Raw genomic sequence first — 23,332 nt, 5'->3', positions numbered from 1 at the left:
ATGTTGAAGGAATGTCTTGGGTATTACACATGAGCATGTTGAAGGAATGTTTTGGGTATTACACATGAGCATGTTGAAGGAATGTTTTGGGTGTTACACATGAGCATGTTGAAGGAATGTTTTGGGTATTACACATGAGCATGTTGAAGGAATGTTTTGGGTATTACACATGAGCATGTTGAAGGAATGTTTTGGGTATTACACATGAGCATGTTGAAGGAATGTCTTGGGTATTACACATGTGCATGTTGAAGGAATGTCTTGGGTATTACACATGAGCATGTTGAAGGAATATTTTGGGTGTTACACATGAGACTGTTGAAGGAATGTTTTGGGTATTACACATGAGCATGTTGAAGGAATGTTTTGGGCATTACACATGAGCATGTTGAAGGAATGTTTTGTTTATTACACATGATCATGTTGAAGGAATGTTTTGGGTATTACACATGAGACTGTTGAAGGAATGTTTTGGGTATTACACATGAGCATGTTGAAGGAATGTTTTGGGTATTACACATGAGCATGTTGAAGGAATGTTTTGGGTGTTACACATGAGCATGTTGAAGGAATGTTTTAAGCGAAATTCTGCTTCCCATTCATGTTGAAAAATTGATACTCATAATGAATACGAAGAGTCGGCAGAAAGATACTATTAGTTTTGAGAACTTAACTCTGCTGTACTTAGTATTGCAATCATGCCAATGTATCTCCAAATAAGGAAATAATACTGCACTGGGTCCCGGCGACAGAAATCACACAATTCATTTTCCTCGTTCAGGGATCAACTACTCTCATCTAAAAACATGACCAATGTGATCATAATCTCCGCTATAGGAAATTAAAAATCTTATTTTACACAAATGTGCCCTACATTTCCGGCATGAAAAGGCGGGTCTGTGGCGTCCTTGTTTGCAACAACATAAACGCTCAATCAGTCGATCGCTTAGACTTGTCGTCCCGCTGGGAATATCGATCACTGAAAGATCAATGAGTAATGAGCCTAACAAGGCGAATAAGCCTCTTGTCCGTCAACCCCCACCACGCCTGCCCAACTGACAGACACTTGCATGTGTACACTCCTCATGCGTACTCACAAGAACATGTGTACGTGTACATGCGCCATTTCCTGCCCACACTGACACACGCATGCATCTGTACACCCACAACACATGCTTACATTAACACACACGTGCACCAACCAGTCCTGTCCACACTGATACACCCGTTCACCTACACAACACTCCTGCCGACACTGACACACCCGTTCACCTACATCCACAATACTGTCCACACTGATACACCCGTTCACCTACACCCACAATACTGTCCACACTGATACACCCGTTCACCTACACCCACAATACTGTCCACACTGATACACCCGTTCACCTACACCCACAATACTGTCCACACTGACACACCCATTCACGTACATCCACACTCCTGTCCACACTGATACACCCGTTCACCTACACCCACAATACTGTCCACACTGATACACCCGTTCACCTACACCCACAATACTGTCCACACTGATACACCCGTTCACCTACACCCACAATACTGTCCACACTGATACACCCGTTCACCTACACCCACAATACTGTCCACACTGATGCACCCGTTCACCTACACCCACAATACTGTCCACACTGATACACCCGTTCACCTACACCCACAATACTGTCCACACTGATACACCCGTTTACGTACACCCACACTCCTGTCCACACTGACACACCCGTTCACCTACACCCACAATACTGTCCACACTGATACACCCGTTCACCTACACCCACAATACTGTCCACACTGATACACCCGTTTACGTACATCCACACTCCTGTCCACACTGACACACCCGTTTACGTACACCCACACTCCTGTCCACACTGACACACCCGTTCACCTACATTTGTACACCCACCTCTCCTGCCCACAGTTGATACTTCCGTTCAAGCGTACACCCGGCTCACCAATGATCCATCTATACATTGGTTACACCGCCTGAGATTTGCATGTAAATGATATGCGAGGAAAATAAGTAAAACTATGTGTATTCAAATATTGAGTACTTTTCCATTCTGCAAACCAGACCCCTTTGTCCTTGTTTTGTCCACCATCAATAATCGGTATTCACCTACTCTGCTACAGAAAACTCAAAACCTTCACTGATTAAAAATCAAAGCATGGTAATGACTTGGCTGTGGAGAAATATCGATCCCGCCGTCTCTCAGTGAGTGTCACTTCCGCACATCCGGTGTAATTCTCACCTGCCTTCCTCACCTGCGGCGTTGAGTCGCTATATTGATCTCTACCCCAACAGCCAACCCTCCTTCCCCACCGTCCCATCAACTTCTCCCCATCCCATCCCACACACTGCCTCCCCGCCAGACTCAGCTACAGATGACGGTATAGTTAAGCAGCGTGTCTGATTTACTCCTGCATAATTATGTCACTCATAGATCCATTTCTTGCCGTGCTTGGTTATCGTCAGTTGACTTATATTTCAGTTTTGTTTGTTTGTTTGCTGTTTAACACCACACAATATTCTATGACGGCGGTCTGTAAATAATCGAGTCTGTACCAACAATCCAGTGATTGATGTCATTGGCATCGATCCACGCAATTGGGATACGATGACATACATCATATTTTAGTAGACTGATATCTTCATGTTAACTGATTATTTAGTAGACTTATCTATTTTTGTTGACTGATCGTGATATCTTATGTTGGTTGATATATTTATGTTGACTGAAATATTTATTATAGTCAATATATTTATGTCGACTGATATATTCATGTTAGTTAATATATTAAGATTGATTAATATGTTTATGCTAGTTATAATATTCATGTTGACTAAAATATTCATGTTGTTACAATTTGATTGACTGATATTCTTAAGTTTGTTTAGATCATTTTTTACTAATATCTTCAGTCAACATCTGATATCATCAGTTAATGTATGAATGGAGGTGGTTGTCTTTGACATGTCATGTTCATTGTGGTGTACAACTCAGGAAACTCACCCTCATCTCAATATCTCCCATTCCCAAACCTCACCTCTATATCTCTAATTCCCCTTCCTCACCTCAATATCTCCCATTCCCAACCCTCACCGCTATATCTCCCATTCTCCATGCCCCCCTCTATATCTCCAATAACCAGCCCTCACCTCTATACCCCCCATTCCCCATCCTCACCTCTATATCTCCAAAAACCAACCCTCACCTCTATATCCCCCATTCCCCATCCTCACCTCTATATCTCCAAAAACCAACCCTCACCTCTATACCCCCCATTCCCCATCCTCACCTCTATATCTCCAATAACCAACCCTCACCTCTATACCCCCCATTCCCCATCCTCACCTCTATATCTCCAAAAACCAACCCTCACCTCTATATCCCCCATTCCCCATCCTCACCTCTATATCTCCAAAAACCAACCCTCACCTCTATATCCCCCATTCCCCATCCTCACCTCTATATCTCCAATAACCAACCCTCACGTCTATATCCCCCATTCCCCATCCTCACCTCTATATCTCCAATAACCAACCCTCACCTCTATATCTCCCCTTCCCCATCCTCACCTCAACATATCCCACTCCCCCATCCTCACTTCTGTAACACCCATTCCCCACCCTCACCTCTATTTCACCCACTCCCAACCCACACTTCTTTATCTCCCCTTCCCCACCCTCACCTCTATATCACCCACTCCCAACCCTCACTTCAATATCTCCCATTACCCCACCCTCACTTCTATAACACCAACTCCCCATCCTCACCTCTATATCTCCAATAACCAACCCTCACCTCTATATCTCCCCTTCCCCATCCTCACCTCAACATATCCCACTCTCCAATTCTCACCTCTGTAACTCACATTCCCCATCCTCACCTCTATAACACCCACTCCCCATCCTCACCTCTATATCTCCAATAACCAACCCTCACCTCTTTACCTCCCATTCCCCATCCTCACCACTGTAACTCCCATTCCCCATCCTCACGTCTGTAACTCCCATTCTCCACCCTCACCTCTGTAACTCCCATTCTCCACCCTCACTTCAATATCTCCCATTCTCCACCCTCACCTCCATATCTCCCATTCCCCACCCTTACCTCGGTAACTCCCATTCCCCATCCTCACCTCTGTAACTCCCATTCTCCACCCTCACCTCTGTAACTCCCATTCTCCACCCTCACCTCTGTAACTCCCATTCTCCATCCTCACCTCTGTAACTCCCATTCTCCACCCTCACTTCAATATCTCCCATTCCCCATCCTCACCTCTATAACACCCACTCCCCATCCTCACCTCTATATCTCCAAGAACCAACCCTCACCTCTTTACCTCCCATTCCCCACCCTCACCTCTGTAACTCCCATTCCCCATCCTCACCTCTGTAACTCCCATTCTCCACCCTCACCTCTGTAACTCCCATTCTCCACCCTCACTTCAATATCTCCCCTTCCCCACCCTCACCTCTGTAACTCACATTCTCCACCCTCACCTCTGTAACTCCCATTCTCCACCCTCACTTCAATATCTCCCATTCCCCATCCTCACCTCTATAACACCCACTCCCCATCCTCACCTCTATATCTCCAAGAACCAACCCTCACCTCTTTACCTCCCATTCCCCACCCTCACCTCTGTAACTCCCATTCTCCACCCTCACTTCAATATCTCCCATTCTCCACCCTCACCTCCATATCTCCCATTCCCCACCCTCACCTCGGTAACTCCCATTCCCCATCCTCACCTCTGTAACTCCCATTCTCCACCCTCACCCCTGTAACTCCCATTCTCCACCCTCACCTCTGTAACTCACATTCTCCACCCTCACCTCTGTAACTCCCATTCTCCACCCTCACTTCAATATCTCCCATTCCCCATCCTCACCTCTGTAACTCCCATTCTCCATCCTCACCTCTGTAACTCCCATTCTCCACCCTCACTTCAATATCTCCCATTCCCCATCCTCACCTCTATAACACCCACTCCCCATCCTCACCTCTATATCTCCAAGAACCAACCCTCACCTCTTTACCTCCCATTCCCCATCCTCACCTCTGTAACTCCCATTCTCCACCCTCACTTCAATATCTCCCATTCCCCATCCTCACCTCTGTAACTCCCATTCTCCACCCTCACCTCTGTAACTCCCATTCTCCACCCTCACTTCAATATCTCCCCTTCCCCACCCTCACCTCTGTAACTCACATTCTCCACCCTCACCTCTGTAACTCCCATTCTCCACCCTCACTTCAATATCTCCCATTCCCCATCCTCACCTCTATAACACCCACTCCCCATCCTCACCTCTATATCTCCAAGAACCAACCCTCACCTCTTTACCTCCCATTCCCCACCCTCACCTCTGTAACTCCCATTCTCCACCCTCACTTCAATATCTCCCATTCTCCACCCTCACCTCCATATCTCCCATTCCCCACCCTCACCTCGGTAACTCCCATTCCCCATCCTCACCTCTGTAACTCCCATTCTCCACCCTCACCCCTGTAACTCCCATTCTCCACCCTCACCTCTGTAACTCACATTCTCCACCCTCACCTCTGTAACTCCCATTCTCCACCCTCACTTCAATATCTCCCATTCCCCATCCTCACCTCTATATCTCCAAGAACCAACCCTCACCTCTTTACCTCCCATTCCCCATCCTCACCTCTGTAACTCCCATTCTCCACCCTCACTTCAATATCTCCCATTCTCCACCCTCACCTCTGTAACTCCCATTCCCCATCCTCACCTCTGTAACTCCCATGCCCCACCCTCACCTCTGTAACTCCCATTCCCCATCTTCACTTCAATATCTCCCATTCCCCACCCACATCTCCATATCTCCCATTCCCCACCCTCACCTCCATATCTCCCATTCCCCATCCTCACCTCCATATCTCCCATTCCCCATCCTCACCTCTGTAACTCCCATTCCCCATCCTCACCTCTTTACCTCCCATTCCCCACCCTCACCTCTGTAACTCCCATTCTCCATCCTCACCTCTGTAACTCCCATTCCCCATCCTCACCTCTGTAACTCCCATTCCCCATCCTCACCTCTGTAACTCCCATTCCCCATCCTCACCTCTGTAACTCCCATTCCCCATCCTCACCTCTGTAACTCCCATTCCCCATCCTCACCTCTGTAACTCCCATTCCCCATCCTCACCTCCATATCTCCCATTCCCCATCCTCACCTCTGTAACTCCCATTCCCCATCCTCACCTCTGTAACTCCCATTCCCCATCTTCACTTCAATATCTCCCATTCTCCACCCTCACTTCAATATCTCCCCTTCCCCTACCTCACCTCTATATCTTCCATTCCCCTACCTCACCTCTATATTTCCCATTTCCCACCCTCACCTCTATATCTCCCCTTCCCCACTCTCACCTCCATATCTCCCCTTCCCCACCCTCACCTCTATATCTCCCATTCTCTACTCTCACCTCTATATCTCCCATTCCCCACCCTCACTTCAATATCTCCCATTCCCCACCCTCACCTCTGTATCTCCCGACCGCCTCCGTGGTCTAGTGGTAGAGCGCCCGCCCGGAGAGCGGAAGGTCCGGGGTTCGATCCCCGGCCGTGTCATACCAAAAGACGTTAAAAGATGGTAATTGTTGTTACAATGTCTGGCGCTCGGCTTTAAGGTGACAAAACAAGGACTGGTCGGCTCGGAGTCAGTATACTGTGTCTGGGTGGGGTATTCATGTTAAACTGCGGCATGGTATCTCAGTGAGCTAGCACTATAATTCGGCATCAGTCCGGACTAGTACAAGCAGCCACACAAACACACACACACGTACATTCACGTCGCTATATAAGTGCAATAATCTTGGACGCGACGTTAAACCCCAGTTCACCTCACCTCACCTCACCTCACCTCTTTATCTCCCATTCCCCATCCTCACCTCCATATCTCCAATTCCCCACCCTCTCCTCTATATCGTTCACCACCCTCACCTCTACTTCTCCCATTCCCCACCTTCACCACTACATATCCCATTCCGCACCCTCGCCATGTATCTCTAATTCCCATTCCCACTATTATCATCAACCCCGCACCTTCCAGTGTGTCTTCAGTGTCCCATCCTTACCTTTGTATTTCCCGAAAACTACTCTCACCAATGTATAAACCACCCAATCCGAACCCTCGCATATGTACCTCCCAATTTCCATGTGATCACCGATGTAACTCAACCCCTAACACCCTGTTCTTGGTATTGCCCAGTCACCGCCATCACCCATGTCATGTTACCTGTGTTTCTACAAATCCCCACCCAAGTATGTCATTCTCAAAACAGATCCATGATTTGTTATCAACTGTTCATTTCCATAGTTTGAGATAAGTAGTCCTACCTGATAATCGAAGGATCGGCAAACGAACTTGGTCTCTTCGAGGCAGCTGCGTGCACATCTGTTGGGTGTGACCCTCTCGAATGTCCGCTCGTTGTTGCCCAGGACTACGGCATATGGCGTAGGGTAGAAGTAATCCAGGTAGGGAGCTGCAATAATACACATGTACCTATGACATTGGTCATTTTTGCATGTGCTGGGATTAATTTGTGTGGAAATACTGCTAAAATTGGTGTAAAGATGAAAAAACCGCAACACGACCATGTGAGAGCCTGGCGGCGAAACACACGAAGATGATTTGTACGTGCAACTTCACTTGTTGGGCTATAAATTTTCGTTTGCGTGCCATCACAATCTCACAGCTAGTTAACAGCAAAACATGCCCATCGGCCGACCTCAAACAGGAGACACATCTTCAGCTCGTTTGTATCCATGTACCACCAAGCACCATTACTGTGGAACCGTTATCAGACTCACAGGACGAACCGGTCGACCACGTATCACTACGAGAGCACAGGGCAGATTCATACGGCTACCTCACTTGCGTGAAAGAACCACCACGGCCACCTCTACAACTACGGCAATACCAGGGTTGCGTAGGATATCAGGCCTGGCAGTAAAGAACCATTTACGCGCTGAAGGTATTCGAGCGAGACGACCAGTTGGAGGTCAATGGTGTCAAGATCATAGAGTATGGCCACAACTGCGATGGAGATTTGATTCAGTGACGAGTTACGTTTTATGCTTTGCCGTGCGGATGGCAGACGGCGTGTTTACAGGCGTCGCAGGGAACGTTATGCACGAAACTGCATACTTGGATAGATTTGGTGGTGGTAGTGTGTTGATGTGGGCAGCTATGTCCTACACTGGTAGAACATACTTGATGCAAGTTCTGGGGAATTTAACGGCACAACGTTACACGAATGAGATTGCTTTGATTGCACGTCCTTTCAAAAAGGCAACAAGCGAAAGTCATTTTTTAAACAAGACAACTCCCGACCTCTCATGGCAAGGCTGATAACAGCTTTTTTAGGAATCACAGCATCCAAATCCTGCCATGGCCGTCCAGGTCTCCAGATTTAAACCCAATCGAAATTTATAGGATGCACTTGATCAATGACTGCGAGCACGTCAGCAACAACCACAGAACCTCAGACAGTTGACACAAGCACTGCACAATTAGGGATTTGATTGCTTCCAAGTCAGTTTTGGACTCGAATGGTTGTCCTACAAGATATTGAGAACAGATGACCTTCACCTGAAAGGTCTACTGTTCCATGTGTGCCATATTGAGCCTGGTTCAATGACAATGACGTGTGTCAGTTTTAAACAATCTATTACCATCTGTTGATTTTTCATATGATATATAAAATATACAATCATCTAAACACACTTTTGCGTTTCTCGTTTTGCAGAGTACACATTTAGTGAGAGTATATATATATATATATATATATATATATATATATATATATATATATATATATATATATATATATATATATATATACACACACACACACACATCCAGTATTTGTTACAGCTATAGCAGGAATGATATACGCATTTGCTGGGAACTTGCGAACACCGTAATATTTCGCGCGACATTTCATAAATCTAATTCCGAAAATCAATCTTTTGCTGTAATTGGAAAATTACTAGATAATATGAAGAGTTTTCGTTGGTGGGAACCGATGACAGAACAGCCCGAAGGCTTGGCAATATGGCGGTGGCAAGCTGACTGTGAGACCGTACAGCAGCACCGTCACGGACAGAACACGATGGTTAAACTCTGTAGCCATATTCCGTGTCGGGCTATACACATATACGTTCGTGTCCGCCAAGCTGTATGTAAATTAGCCGAAACATATTGAACATGTAGCAGGAGAAAGGGCACATGTAGCAGGACAAGGGCGCATGTAGCTGAATAAGGAGCGCATGTAGCAGGACAAGGGCGCATGTAGCAGGAGAAGGGGCACATGTAAAAGGAGAAGGGACGCATGTAGCTAAATAAGGGGGCATATAGCAGGAGAAGGGGCATATGTAGCAGGAGAAGGGGTGCATGTAGCAGGAGAAGGGGCGCATGTAGCAGGAGAAGGGGTACATGCAGCTAAATAAGGGGCACATGGGGCAGGAGAAGGGGTACATGTAGCTAAATAAGGGGCGCATGTAGCAGGAGAAGGGGCATATGTAGCAGGAGAAGGGGCGCATGTAGCAGGAGAAGGGGCGCATGTAGCTGAATAAGGGGCGCATGTAGCAGGAGAAGGGACGCATGTAGCAGGAGAAGGGGCACATGTAGCAGGAGAAGGGGCATATCTAGCAGGAGAAGGGGCTCATGTTGCAGGAGAAGGGGCACATGTAGCAGGAGAAGGGGCATATGTAGCAGGAACAGGGGCACATGTAGCAGGAGAAGGGGCATATGTAGCAAGAGAAGGGGCATATGTAGCAGGAGAAGGGACATATGTAGCAGGAGAAGGGGCGCATGTAGCAGGAGAAGGGGCACATGTAGCAGTAGAAGGGGTACATGTAGCTAAATAAGGGGCACATGTGGCAAGAGAAGGGGTACATGTAGCTAAATAAGGGTCACATGTGGCAGTAGAAGGGGTACATGTAGCTAAATAAGGGGCACATGTAGCAGGAGAAGGGGTACATGTAGCTAAATAAGGGGCACATGTGGCAGGAGAAGGGGTACATGTGGCTAAATAAGGGGTATATGTAGCAGGAGAAGGGGTGCATGTAGCAGGAGAAGGGGCACATGTAGCAGGAGAAGGGGCGCATGTAGCAGTAAAAGGGGTATATGTGGCAGGAGAAGGGGCGCATGTAGCAGGAGAAGAGGCATATGTAGCAGGAGAAGGGGCGCATGTAACAGAAGAAGGGGTACATGTAGCTAAATAAGGGGCACATGTGGCAGGAGAAGGGGCGCATGTAGCAGGAGAAGGGACGCATGTAGCAGGAGAAGGGGCACATGTGGCAGGAGAAGGGGCGCATGTAGCAGGAGAAGGGGCGCATGTAGCTAAATAAGGGGCGCATGTGGCAGGAGAAGGGGCGCATGTAGCAGGAGAAGAGGCATATGTAGCAGGAGAAGGGGCGCATGTAACAGAAGAAGGGACACATGTAGCAGGAGAAGGGGCGCATGTACTTAAATAAGGGGGCATGTAGCAGGAAAAGGGGCACATGTAGCAGGAAAAGGGGCACATGTAGCAGGAAAAGGGGCACATGTAGCAGGAGAAGGGGCGCATGTAGCAGGAGAAGGGGCGTATGTACCTAAATAAGGGGGCATGTAGCAGGAGAAGGGGCGCATGTAGCAGGAGAAGGGGCACATGTAGCAGAAGGGGCGTATACAGCAGGAGAAGGGGCTCATATAGCAGGAGAAGGGGCGCATGTAGCTGGAGAAAGGGCGCTTGTAGCTGGAGAAGGGGCGCATGTAGTTGGAGAAGGGAATCCGGTGACGGGAGAAGCGGGCACATATTAAGGGTAAAAGAGAATAACGTAATAGAAGAAATCATTGTAAGGGGAGAAGTGATATATTGTATTGAGGATGGGAAATATGTTACAAGAAAACAGGATATAAGTTAGAGATAAATGTGGTTACGCCTTCAGATCGTTCATCTCAAGAAGCGATGGAAACATGACTATTTTTGAATATATGAAACAATGGTTGGAATTGAGGCTATGACATATTCGCATTTCTCGACTGGGTGTTGTTCCTTGTCAATACATCCATGCCAATATTCCTCTGCGCTTACAGGTAACAGGTGGATGTAGTATTTTTGTCTACACAAATAACAACTTCACAGCTGTGTTAACATTCACATTGATCGACCTTTCACAAAATTATTAAACGATACGTTGAAGTTACTGATGTGTACGATTTTGTTATAATGGGCATTGAAATATCACATTCTACCAGAGGGTATGGCACTTGAAGCATGAAGATGTGACATGTGCATCATATGGGACTCGTTTACTGTAGTTTAATATTCAACTGACAAATTAATTTGGCTTCATCTAAAATACCACTATGCACAAACATGACAACCAATTACGATATTCATCAGAACCACATCAATCAATACATTTCTAGCATTTCTGATTCTACAAATACACCTGTAGGACATGATTCGACATCTACACATGGAGGACTTGATCCAACATCTACACATGGAGGACTTGATGCTACATCTACACTTGGAAGTCCTGATTCCACATCTACACATGGAGGACTTGATCCTACATCTACACATGGAGGACATGATTCTACATCTACACATGGAGGACATGATTCTACATCTACACATGTAGGGCCTGATTCTACATCTACACCTATATTACCTGATTCTACATCTACATATATAGGACCTAATGCTACATGTACACGTGCAGGACCTGATCCTACCTCTACACACGGAGGTCCTGATTCTACATCTACATATGGAGGACATGATCCTACATCTACACATGGAGGACTTGATCCTACATCTACACATGGAGGTCCTAATTCTACATCTACATATGGAGGACATGAACCTACATCTACACTTGGGGGACTTGATCCTACATCTACACATGGGGGTCATGATTCTACATCTACACATTGAGGTCATGATTCAACATCTACATATGGAGGACATGATTCTACATCTACACTTGGAGGACATGATCCTACATCTACACATGGAGGACATGATTCTACAGCTTCACATGGAGGTCCTGATTCTACATCTACATATGGAGGTCGTCATTCTACATCTACATATAGAGGACATGATTCTACATCTACACATGGAGGACATGATTCTACATCTACCTATGGAGGTCCTGATTCTTCATCTACACCTTGAACACCTTATTCTGTATCTACAGATGATGGACCTGATTGTATATCTACAAATCGAACACCCGATTCCACCTCTTATCAAGGAGTCTCCAATTTGACCTCCATATATTGAAGATTTGATTTTACACGTGGAGGACCTGCTTTTATCTCCACGCATGTAGCACCTGATTCAACATGTACGCATGGAGGACAGTCTTTGACAGTCACAACATGTAGCTCCTACACACAATGCAATTACTGAGTAGTCACTTGAACAACTAATTTGAGCACATTAACTCCACACACTGAGTGGATGTAACAGATGATGTCGGTCCCAATAAGATTAATGACAGAATAGAATGTAGGCCGATCAATAGTTTAATTAGTTAGACATTGGCACTGTGAAGGCGACTAGTCACTACCTAATTACCATGGCCAGCGGCCCCGTGCCTGCTCCGTGTCACTGCTGACCAACGTATAGACTCAGTATGCATATGGGTGTGAAACTAACTTTGTTTCCCCATCACCATCCGTTACACTACAAGGATAACTAATCAACCAGGACATTTACGTGAACCCATGATAGAAGCTGACATACAAAAAGCAACAATGAATAACTGTCTGCAGTAACGTATCTGTAAAGATATAATGACTAATGTCTATATTGAATATCGTTGTGTTTGATTACCAGTGATGATGCATCTACAGTTTACGAATTGTATTATGGAAGTAGAATCAGGTACTTCCTGTAGATGTAAGATCAGGTCCTACATGTGTAGATGTACAATCATGTCATCCACGTGTAGATGTAGAATCAGGTCATACATGTGTAGAGGTAGGATCAGGTCCTGCACGTGTACATGTAGCATTAGGTCCTATATATGTAGATGTAGAATCAGGTAATATAGGTGTAGATGTAGAATCAGGCCCTACATGTGTAGATGTAGAATCATGTCCTCCATGTGTAGATGTAGAATCAGGACGCTCCCTACATCAAGCGTAGAAACAATCACGTGATGCTTCCTAAATCAGGCGTAGAAACCATCACGTGATGCTCCTTACATCAGGCGTAGAAACCATCACGTGATGCTCCCTATATCAAGCGTAGAAACTGTCACCTGATGCTTCCTAAATCAGGCGTAGAAACCATCACGTGATGCTCCCTACATCAGGCGTAGAAACTGTCACGTGATGCTTCCTACATCAGGCGTAGAAACCATCACGTGATGCTCCCTACATCAGGCGTAGAAACTGTCACGTGATGCTTCCTATCTGAGCCGGGGAAACCGTCATTTGAAACATCCTACATTAGTTGTGTCACAGTGCTTTCCAGTGGAGATGTTGGTGTTTCTGTCAACCATCTTGAGCAGAATAAATACCGACATTACCAAATTCAATAAATGAGACGTCACTAGATGCCTTATTTTGTGCTAACGCCAGTCTGTACTTATGACTGAAACAAACCAAAGTAACATGTCTATGATGTTAGGTAAACATGTCTGTTGTTCATACAAACGTATATACTCAAGCACAGAAAGACCGTGTTTTATAAATATCTGTCAGCATTAGCGAACACAGACACTCGCTCGAAGCCAAATCCTTGCTGGAAGTTTCAGATTGATCCATCGCCTATTGCATGAAAAGTAATGGATGTGATGGGCGCCAGCACCATCTGTTGGCTTTCCCTTGGATTTAGCACGGAATCAGCCATGAAATGCTCGACCTTTCATCAAATGAGCAACAGTCAGCTCCTCAAGCACTTAAGTAATTGGCCAGAAAGCAGCGCGCTCTTTGTGAGCAGTCTATAGCACTCGTCTCGTCAGCAAACAGTGACACGCTGAGCAGGCTAGTCGACTCACAGATGACAAACTCACTTTGCATCGATCGTGGAAACCCAGGTCATATGCTTTCAATGTATGTTCCTATCCTGATTTTGTCCTGATTTGGGGACAATCTGAACACAATCTAAAATGGATACTAGTCCCTCATGAACTATGAAACAGGGCGTTTAACACAGTTAGTACAATTCTGCAGATGTCGGTTGAGAAATGTAAATGTGGTAAAAATACTCACACGTAAATAGTGCATGTGCCTAAAGGCACTGTGCTCTGCTCCTCATACAGTGTGGTCAAGTTGGGTTTGGTCACGTAAAAGAACGATTGGTCGGACATTTAATTATCAAATAGACGGAACATAAATATACACACTTTTAACAACATTAACTGTTGTCTACTTACCTTTCTTCTCGTAGTGCATCACCGCATTGTGATCTATGTGGTCCCGGGTAACACCGTTCACATTGGCAGCAATGTATTGGCTCATGTGACACGCCTTCTCCTCAAAGTAGTAGTCAAAACTACAACACTCAAACGTTTGTTCAGATGTACACAACTGTGCACATGCATCCAGTGTCACTCCAAGCATAACCCGGTTATATATTTGGTGTCCTTCCAACGACGGCAATGATCCACTCCCATAACATACAAATTTGCTCAGTGGGCCCTCTGTGGAAATGAAATGCTTAGATATAGTAAACTGATTGGACTTCTGTTAAATTCAAAACACGTATTAATTAGTATGCACGAGTAGCTGAAGGAGTACTCCTTAACTAGAGTAGCATGAAGGTATCAATATTAATGGGTAACTAGATTTGGGGGGTTAATGGCAATGTATGGACTTGTTGGTTTGTGTGCGGCTGATGGAGCTTTATGGTGTTTTATGGGATTTTATTGCATTGCATGGGGTAGTATTGGGTTGCATGGGGTTTTCGGGGGTGTTTTGGGGTTGTATGGGGGTTTTCCTCACCTGGGGACCTCCTGTAGTAGTCTGCTCCCTTGTGAGATCGAACTCCGCCTGCTGTCTCCGGGGTGTCTTCTGTCAACCAACAACTCCGAAGCTCAGGCTCATAGTCGAAACCTTCACACTTAAATCCAACTTCAAAAACGCACCTTCGTGAACACTCTTCTACGCTGACACGCGACACTTTACGGTTGTGGCGTAATGTAACCACGTGGTTTGGTAGACGATTAAATAGCTTTTCAAAGGCACCTGTGGAAAATGGAAAGAAAATATAAAGAACATTTCCTTATCTCCCCAATCTGATGGTTAACCGTGCCACAGCCTGCACAGCTAACCCCTTTACTACGACACATTAGCCGACCATGGGACAAAGTTCATCAGATGTTTGCAATCATTGATTTTACTTCTTGACCTTATTATTTAATAATTACGACATAGTATCTTTGTACTTATGATAATGATAGACTCACTTCTGTAGTGATCTGTGATGTGTGCTACCTGCAACACCCCTTTCTCGTGACTAATGTTATATAGCATACACTTCCTCAGAGAGTTATCCACGTCAAACGACTGACAGTCGAAATGTGTTTCCTGTGTGCAGTAGCGGGCACAGGCCTCCACAGTGCAGTTCGTGTATACACGGGCCGGCGGACCTGACAACTTCAGTAGCGGCATGCGTACAAATAAACCAAGGAACGTCTTCACCTCCACTGGAAATAGATGTTTACTGTAATGATATACATGGCAATATACATCATACGACAGAGCACGAATAATGTTCTATACTGTACTATATTATTTATGTAGCATTGTAGATCTGCACCTCCCCTAATCTACTCCAGACGTTATAGACGACATAGAGGTGTTCACTGGATTTACGTTATAGGAGTGATGATTAATAATTCCCTTGACTCCAATTTAAGTAATTGCGTAATTTTGCTGTGAATATTACATGATGTCATAGACGTAATTGGTTCGCTGTGACAAAATCAGTTAATTAGGCAGGGATATGTGACCTTTGCTAACTGGACAAACGTGAGGAAAGAGCAGGTGATCAAGGACTTGCAGGAAACGTGCTGAATATTAAAAGCCATCCATTAAGATATGAGTACAACACTAGGGAAGGAAGGAGGTAGCACCGGAAGCAACACCAGAAATGATCCAGAGAATCCTAGATTTGGTAATGCGATCGTAGAATGAATGCGTCATATTACTAGATCAGTAGACATTACTCAAGAGAGAGTACATTTCATTAAAACAGAAACTTTGACAATGAAGAAAGTATCAGCCCGTTCGACACCTGATCAGAAAAGCACCAGGAACAACATTTCTCTTGATAATCTAGCTTTGTTTGAAATGTTCTTGCAACGATAAAAGTGAGTCCAAACAACAATCAAATCAGTGAAAGGATTTGACATCACCAGCACCAAACAAGGCAGGGACTGTCCCATCAGCTGGCAAGGTTATGGTCTCTGTGTTCTGGGATGCCGAGGGGTCATCATGGTGGACTTTCTTCCATGAGTTCAGACAATAATGGAACATATTATGCTGCACGTTTGGGTCATTTGCGGAATGGAATTAAACCTATGAGACCCGAGAAGCCGACAAAAGGTGTTCCCTCCATCAAGACAATACGGCAGTGCACAAATCAGTCATCATTTGAACTCATTCGACACCCTCTTGTTCTGATCTGGCTCCGTCAGACTTCCATCTGTTCCCATTTATGCAAACAGCCTAAGGAGCAGCCCATTTCGACTCGAACGATGACGTCATAGCAGTCATGGGGATATTTTTGGACAGCCAAGAGAAGGAGTTCAACAAATCCCTCCATCGTCGTTTGCAATGTCTATCAATGTGGAAGGGGATTATGTTGAAAAAACATATCATTATAATATCTTTAGGTGACGTCTTTCTATGTGAGGCTCAGAACATAGTAATCACACCGCGTTCGCTCAAAGCTTGGGTATTTCCAGACACTTGAGACTTCTTCTGGGTGTTTAGTGGACACTGGACGCTCGTTCTTGTGCTGACACCGTACTTACATTTATCAAGTGTGTGACAAGCTGTGCATTGTATGTATTGTTCTTCAGATAAATGTGCCTTGTTGACAAAAAGAAAGAAATAATAAACAAATAACTGGAGTCTAAGGAAGGGGGAGCCTTGTGGAATACAATTCTACTATTCTAAAGGCATATGTTATAATAAAATAAAATAATCAGTTAAAAGGTTTGTCTGTATACGTGTCCAGATTTCCGGGGACAATTATTGTCTTGTTGATAGATTATGTGTGCGTGAAAACCAGAAAGTGTGTACACAGAGGGTGATTGGATAGTAAATACAAGTTTTAGAATAATGTTATAACTGTTATTGTTGTGATAACAATGACGGCTCACCACTACTTATAGAACATTTAAGTTTATGTCCCGAGTGGAATACGTTTTACTTGGTTCAAGAGGGACATGTACATAAACTTTATACGAATTGGCAACGAGTTGTATTTCCTATTCATTACCAACGGTGACCTTTAATCAGTAATGAACAAAATGAATAGCATGTCTAAGTGTCCGCATAACGAGTGCAAATAATGTTTAGATATACCATGTGAAATTTTAAATAAAGCCGCATACCTTCCTGCATGCATACCAGAACACTCCAAATTATTTGAGAAATCAATCCTAATATCAAACTTTTGTCACAACAAATTCTTCTTTAATTCAAGTTTTTGTTACATATACATATTTAAATCGACGAAACGACACGTTTTCCCTTGAAATTACTGTATATATTTGATTTTCCATCGCGACTATGCTCAGCTTGGCTGCTATTGCCGTACTGGCGATTAAGGTTAGTTGCTGATATCGTGGATGATTGTCGCCGATTTTAGTTGAGACGAAATTCATCGCTGTAGCTATATCGTTCTACAAACACAAGTTATATATACCTCACCCAAAGTGGCAGTGTCAAGTCAGATGAAAGTATGAGATAAACATGCTGAGATCACCCATCTTTTGTACTGGAATCCATACATGATAGACCATAGTATTTAGTTGGTACTACAACTTCATCAACATCAGTAAGTCACCTTACATTTAGCCTACTTTTGCTATCCGAGATCAGTAAGTCGCCTTACATTTAGCCTACTTTTGCTATCCGAGATCAGTAAGTCGCCTTACATTTAGCCTACTTTTGCTATCCGAGATCAGTAAGTCGCATTACATTTAGCCTACTTTTGCTATCCGAGATCAGTAAGTCGCCTTACATTTAGCCTACTTTTGCTATCCGAGATCAGTAGGTCGCCTTACATTCAGATTACTTTTGCTATCAGAGATCAGTAAGTCGCCTTACATTCAGATTACTTTTGCTATCCGGGATACTTCTTGTTAATTCTCCTGACATCTGCAAATCGATTTTGTACTGAAACCACACAAAGTATAATAGGTCAGTATTTGTCTATATTGAATTTGTCTACGTGGATGCATTCGGCATTGAGGGGCTAAACAAGGACATGTCGGCTCTGAGTCAGTATACTGCGTTTGATTGGGGTATTCATGTTTAACTGCGGCATGGTATCTCAATGGGCTTGTAAAACTGACATAGTGCAAGCAGCTACACACACGCACACACGTCGCAACATGCATATAAATGCAATAATCTTGAGTGCGACGTTCAACCCCATCTCACCTCACCTCATTACTATACATCAGAAATAAAGTTGACTGCAGCTCTCACATGGTCATACTTACTTCTTATAATACTATACATTACCCATGCACATTCTTCGGTCATAAAATAAACAATATACGTGAGCTATCAAAAATGTCAAAAACTTTATTAAAACCTAGACGAATACAATAAAATCTACCACCTTTTTGAGTAATTACTTGTAAACAATAGAGCACAAGTTCTACATGCCGATAATCTAGACTGGTTAGTCTCTTGCGCTTGCAAATTCTATTGTGTTGTGGAGTATCCCACCAAAGGTCTGATTGATTCCCTTTGTTCGCCGATGTTTTCCCAGTAGATCAGACAACCGGCTATTCTTAATGAAACTGTATTTACATCTACTTGTATCTAGACCAGAACACTACAGTATATATGCAATGTATGTGTAGATGATGATACAGTTATGTATCTATTTAAGTGCATCATGTATACAATAGTAATAAGGTATCATTCTTGATGCGTTTGTGAACACTCTTATGGATGAGATAATGAATCGATCAAAAGTAGTACCAGCAAGGTCACGGTTCGCACATCCGATAAAATTCCAAGCAAGTGACACAAGTGTTTCCTAGCAGTTTGTTACGTTACCTGTTCAGGCAGGACCAGGCAGGTAATAATGAATTAGTCATTAGTTACGGTAATCAATGTGTGTACGGACTGCATGTGTGTTATAGCATGGGGCAGCCGTGTTCAGATACTTGGTGCTGGTCACAGTTTGAGAAAATCATATCACCTCCTTAACTAGAGAAAACCTCTGTGCTACAAAAGAACGTGAAGGGCAGGGTTTTAATACCAAACAACAATCCGACATAATGCCGTTGATGACAGTCTAAACGCATCAGTGTAATGAGTATTGATTCTGTGCCATCAACCATACAGATAGAGGCAGCTAGTGACTCGGGGAGCACGACCAGTGGCTAGCAATTGCCTCAACAAGTTTTTATGACAAGTGTGTGATGGCGAGCGGTGTTGGTGTGAAATTGGGAAGATGTGTGTGGATCGATGAAGAGCGGACCTCCCAGTGTTATCGTCTTCTGTGCCGCAGGGGAGTCCAACTTGTTAACTGTCTGCGCACCAGCCATGTGAGCTTGGAATTTGCCAGAGTAATCATTGTGGTATTTCTTCACTACTGATAACTGTAGCTAAACGTTTAATGTCGACTGTCACATCTGAAGTTGTGACGAATAAACGTCGAATATCGTGTTTCTATATACTAAATGGAACATCTGTGGCCGCCAATGTCTGTGCTTCTCAACTACTGTGAAGGAAGGAGTACAATGATTTTCAGATGTATACAGCACATACACTAAGATCTACACCCAGAAGTATACTTCACACACACCAGGATCGTCACCAAAGATTATACTATACATACACTGAGGTCTTCATCAGAGATGTAACACCAGACAGATACTAAGATCTTTACCAGAAATATACACTACACAAATACTAAGATGTTCACCAGAAATATACACTATACAAATACTAAGATGTTCACCAGAAATATACACTACATAAATACTAAGATGTTCACCAGAAATATGCACTACACAAATTATAAGATCTTCACCAGAAATGTACACTACACAAATAATAAGATGTTCACCATCAATGTACACTACACAAATACTCAGATTTTCCCCAGAAATATACACTACACAAATAATAAGATGTTCACTATCAATATACACTACACAAATAATAAGATCTTTATCAGAAATATACACTACACAAATAATAAGATCTTCCCCAGAAATATACACTACACAAATACTCAGATCTTCCCCAGAAATATACACTACACAAATAATAAGATCTTCACCAGAGATGTACACTACACAAATAATTAGATCTTCACCAGAGATGTACAATACATACGCAATCCAAGCTCAATACCAACATCCTTTTCCTCATGACGTAATTAGATCACCACTTTTTTGTAATTGTCAAGATGTTAATAGTGCATGTAACTAAGAAGTTAGTTTTCGAATTTGAATGAAGCCAATGTGCGTTCATGTTACTCTTACCAAAGACGGTATGGTGACACTGGCAACATGTGCTTGTGACGGCTGTAACGTTATGTATATGATGCTTATTGCGTTCTTGTGGCTATTTGCAGACAATAGAAGTGATGATTAACGGCTGATGTTCTATTGTACAGGCAGATGGTTATTTTGGGTTCAGACATTGAAGTGGGATTGACTTCTCTTCTCGTTTCTATAGAAACATTGACACTTTCTTCTATATAGTTATTATCATCACTCGGTCGCAATGGATGGTTATCTCTGATAAATAGAAGAATATACACGTTACGGGCGAACGTTTCTGTGAGTGTTCTCGTGGGTTCGAAGTACACAAGTCTTTGTATTTGTACGGATGGGGATCTGTTCGGCAACCTTGAACCTTCATCTCGCTGTTGCAAGGAATACTGTAGGCAGCGTTAGACACACGATTGTGTTTAACCAGAAACAATGCACCTGTTCAGGTGCAATATCTGAACATACTTGGCATGCGTTTGTTACTTGGATAATCCACGGCACGTGATACTGGGACCATTTCTGACTCGAAACCACTACAGAGAGATGAAAATGGGGAATGATGACCTTCATTCTGCCCCGAAAACAAAACAGGGGGACAAATATGGGTTACAGGGGATCTTCATACTGCCCCGGATACACAACAGGGGTGACAAATATGGGTTACTGGGTACTTGTTCTGTCTTGGAACCACTATATGTAGATAAATACATGGAACTGGGACTGATGTTCCCCGGGAACACCCCATGGTAACGGCTGGGGGGGGGGGGGGGGGGACTGGCACAGGAAGTAACTATATAATAATATTTTATTGTTATATTATTTGTTCTGCTTCTGCTAAATCAAAACTAAAACAACTTTTTTCTTGACTTGAAACAAGAAACCCTTGTATTAAAGATAACTCTCCACAAATAGTGGTCAATAGGCTGACGATGACACACATGCTTCTACTTGTCATGCAGACGGTTGACTTGTCTTGGTTGTCTGAGAGCTCTGTAATCTATAATCAAACAGCGGGCTCCAAGAGCGTCGTTCAACCGTGCAGCCTGCATGAGAATATTGTTATATACTGTAAAGACAACTGGGAAATACGTAAACACAAACCCCCAAAAAAGATACTTAATAATATTCAAGTTTGTAATCAAAATGCTATATTCTAGGAACGTTGATATCAATTTCTCAACGCCAGTGACACTATTTAGCCTTCTATATGTTTCGGGTGCTAGACTTACCTGCCATACCAGGTAAAAGAGCCAGTGTAAGTACAAACGTTGTTTCCCAACTGGACGCCATGACCGAATACTTTCCTGCAACACACAGCGCTTACACTCTCCTTCAATAACACTTTAACTTTGACTTAATCCACGCCAACTTGGGAAGTATTCCTCATGCTAGTTCGCACAGAGAAGGCTGACATCCACGTCTATCCGAGGCAGCCACTGTATTGAATAAGGCCTGGGCCCATATCGAGCCACTAGTCTTCGTGTCTGGCAGACTGGGAGGCGTGCACTACTACAGCATACTTCCATACTCGCGGATCGATCCTGTCGATACCACTATCCGCCATAGCTAATAAACCCTACAAGTTGCAACCAGGAAATAACTGGTATTTCCACCAAACTAGCATTAATTGAAATATGAGAGGGACTTGGCCTTTTGCATTTTCAAGAATAAGAAAAGGAGATTTAGCAACGGCGACGTAGTCGTAACAAGAGAAGCTTGTTAATAGACAAGTTAGCTTTACATCTTACAAAAAGGATGTTCAGTACATATATATTACAATAAGTACCCATATACCTTTTTACCTTCCTTACAGTTACCGGCGACCAGAACATCACAGATGAATCTGGACAACACTACCATGGACTGCCGTCTGTGCTTCATGTATGACCTACTGTCCATGGTAAATATGTGGGAGTTCACTTTAACAAAACACAGTACATTATAGGCGGTAAATACACAGTACATTATAGGCGGTAAATACACAGTACATTGTAGGCGGTAAATACACAGTATATTATAGGCGGTAAATACACAGTACATTATAGGCGGTAAATACACAGTACATTGTAGGCGGTAAATACACAGTACATTATAGGCGGTAAATACACAGTACATTGTAGGCGGTAAATACACAGTACATTATAGGCGGTAAATACACAGTACATTATAGGCGGTAAATACACAGTACATTATAGGCGGTAAATGCACAGTACATTGTAGGCGGTAAATACACAGTACATTATAGGCGGTAAATACACAGTACATTGTAGGCGGTAAATACACAGTACATTGTAGGCGGTAAATACACAGTACACCGTACATTGTACAATGTAAATATATTCAGTGTTTTTGTCCATAAAAGAGAAACAATACTCCCTCATCGACTTATATATCTGGACATCCTACATGTAAAGACTGTTTAACGCATTTACTTGAATATTTTCAGGACGCGCAGATAAAAAGTGAATGAGTTAAACAGTCTTTACATGTAAGACATATGGATGTAAGTTAAGGTGTTAAACAGTCTTTACTTGTAGGACGCATGGATATAAGT

The 23,332-nt window shown here is 43.7% G+C and overlaps 1 protein-coding gene across 4 annotated transcripts in view; it reads right to left on the bottom strand.

The window, feature by feature from the left end:
* The window catches only part of LOC139473064 (uncharacterized), a 45,983-nt gene extending 23,782 nt beyond the window's left edge, over positions 1–22,201 (bottom strand). For 3 of the 4 annotated variants that reach the window (XM_071255573.1, XM_071255575.1, XM_071255576.1), the window contains exons 1-5: positions 22,008–22,201; positions 15,487–15,726; positions 15,023–15,265; positions 14,455–14,721; positions 7,405–7,550 (exon numbers count right to left, since the gene is read on the bottom strand). In XM_071255573.1, coding sequence (XP_071111674.1) covers positions 7,405–7,550; positions 14,455–14,721; positions 15,023–15,265; positions 15,487–15,726; positions 22,008–22,068 — 957 coding nt within the window. In that variant the 5' untranslated portion in view covers positions 22,069–22,201. The remainder of the gene's footprint in view (positions 1–7,404; positions 7,551–14,454; positions 14,722–15,022; positions 15,266–15,486; positions 15,727–22,007) is intronic. The other variant, XM_071255574.1, reaches the window with a different exon arrangement.
* Positions 22,202–23,332: the final 1,131 nt, after the last annotated feature.

This window comes from Haliotis cracherodii, unplaced genomic scaffold, assembly GCF_022045235.1.
Source record: "Haliotis cracherodii isolate W230 unplaced genomic scaffold, xgHalCrac1.p SCAF_26, whole genome shotgun sequence".
Lineage (NCBI taxonomy): Eukaryota > Metazoa > Mollusca > Gastropoda > Lepetellida > Haliotidae > Haliotis > Haliotis cracherodii.
This window is presented reverse-complemented; position numbering and strand designations above follow the sequence as displayed.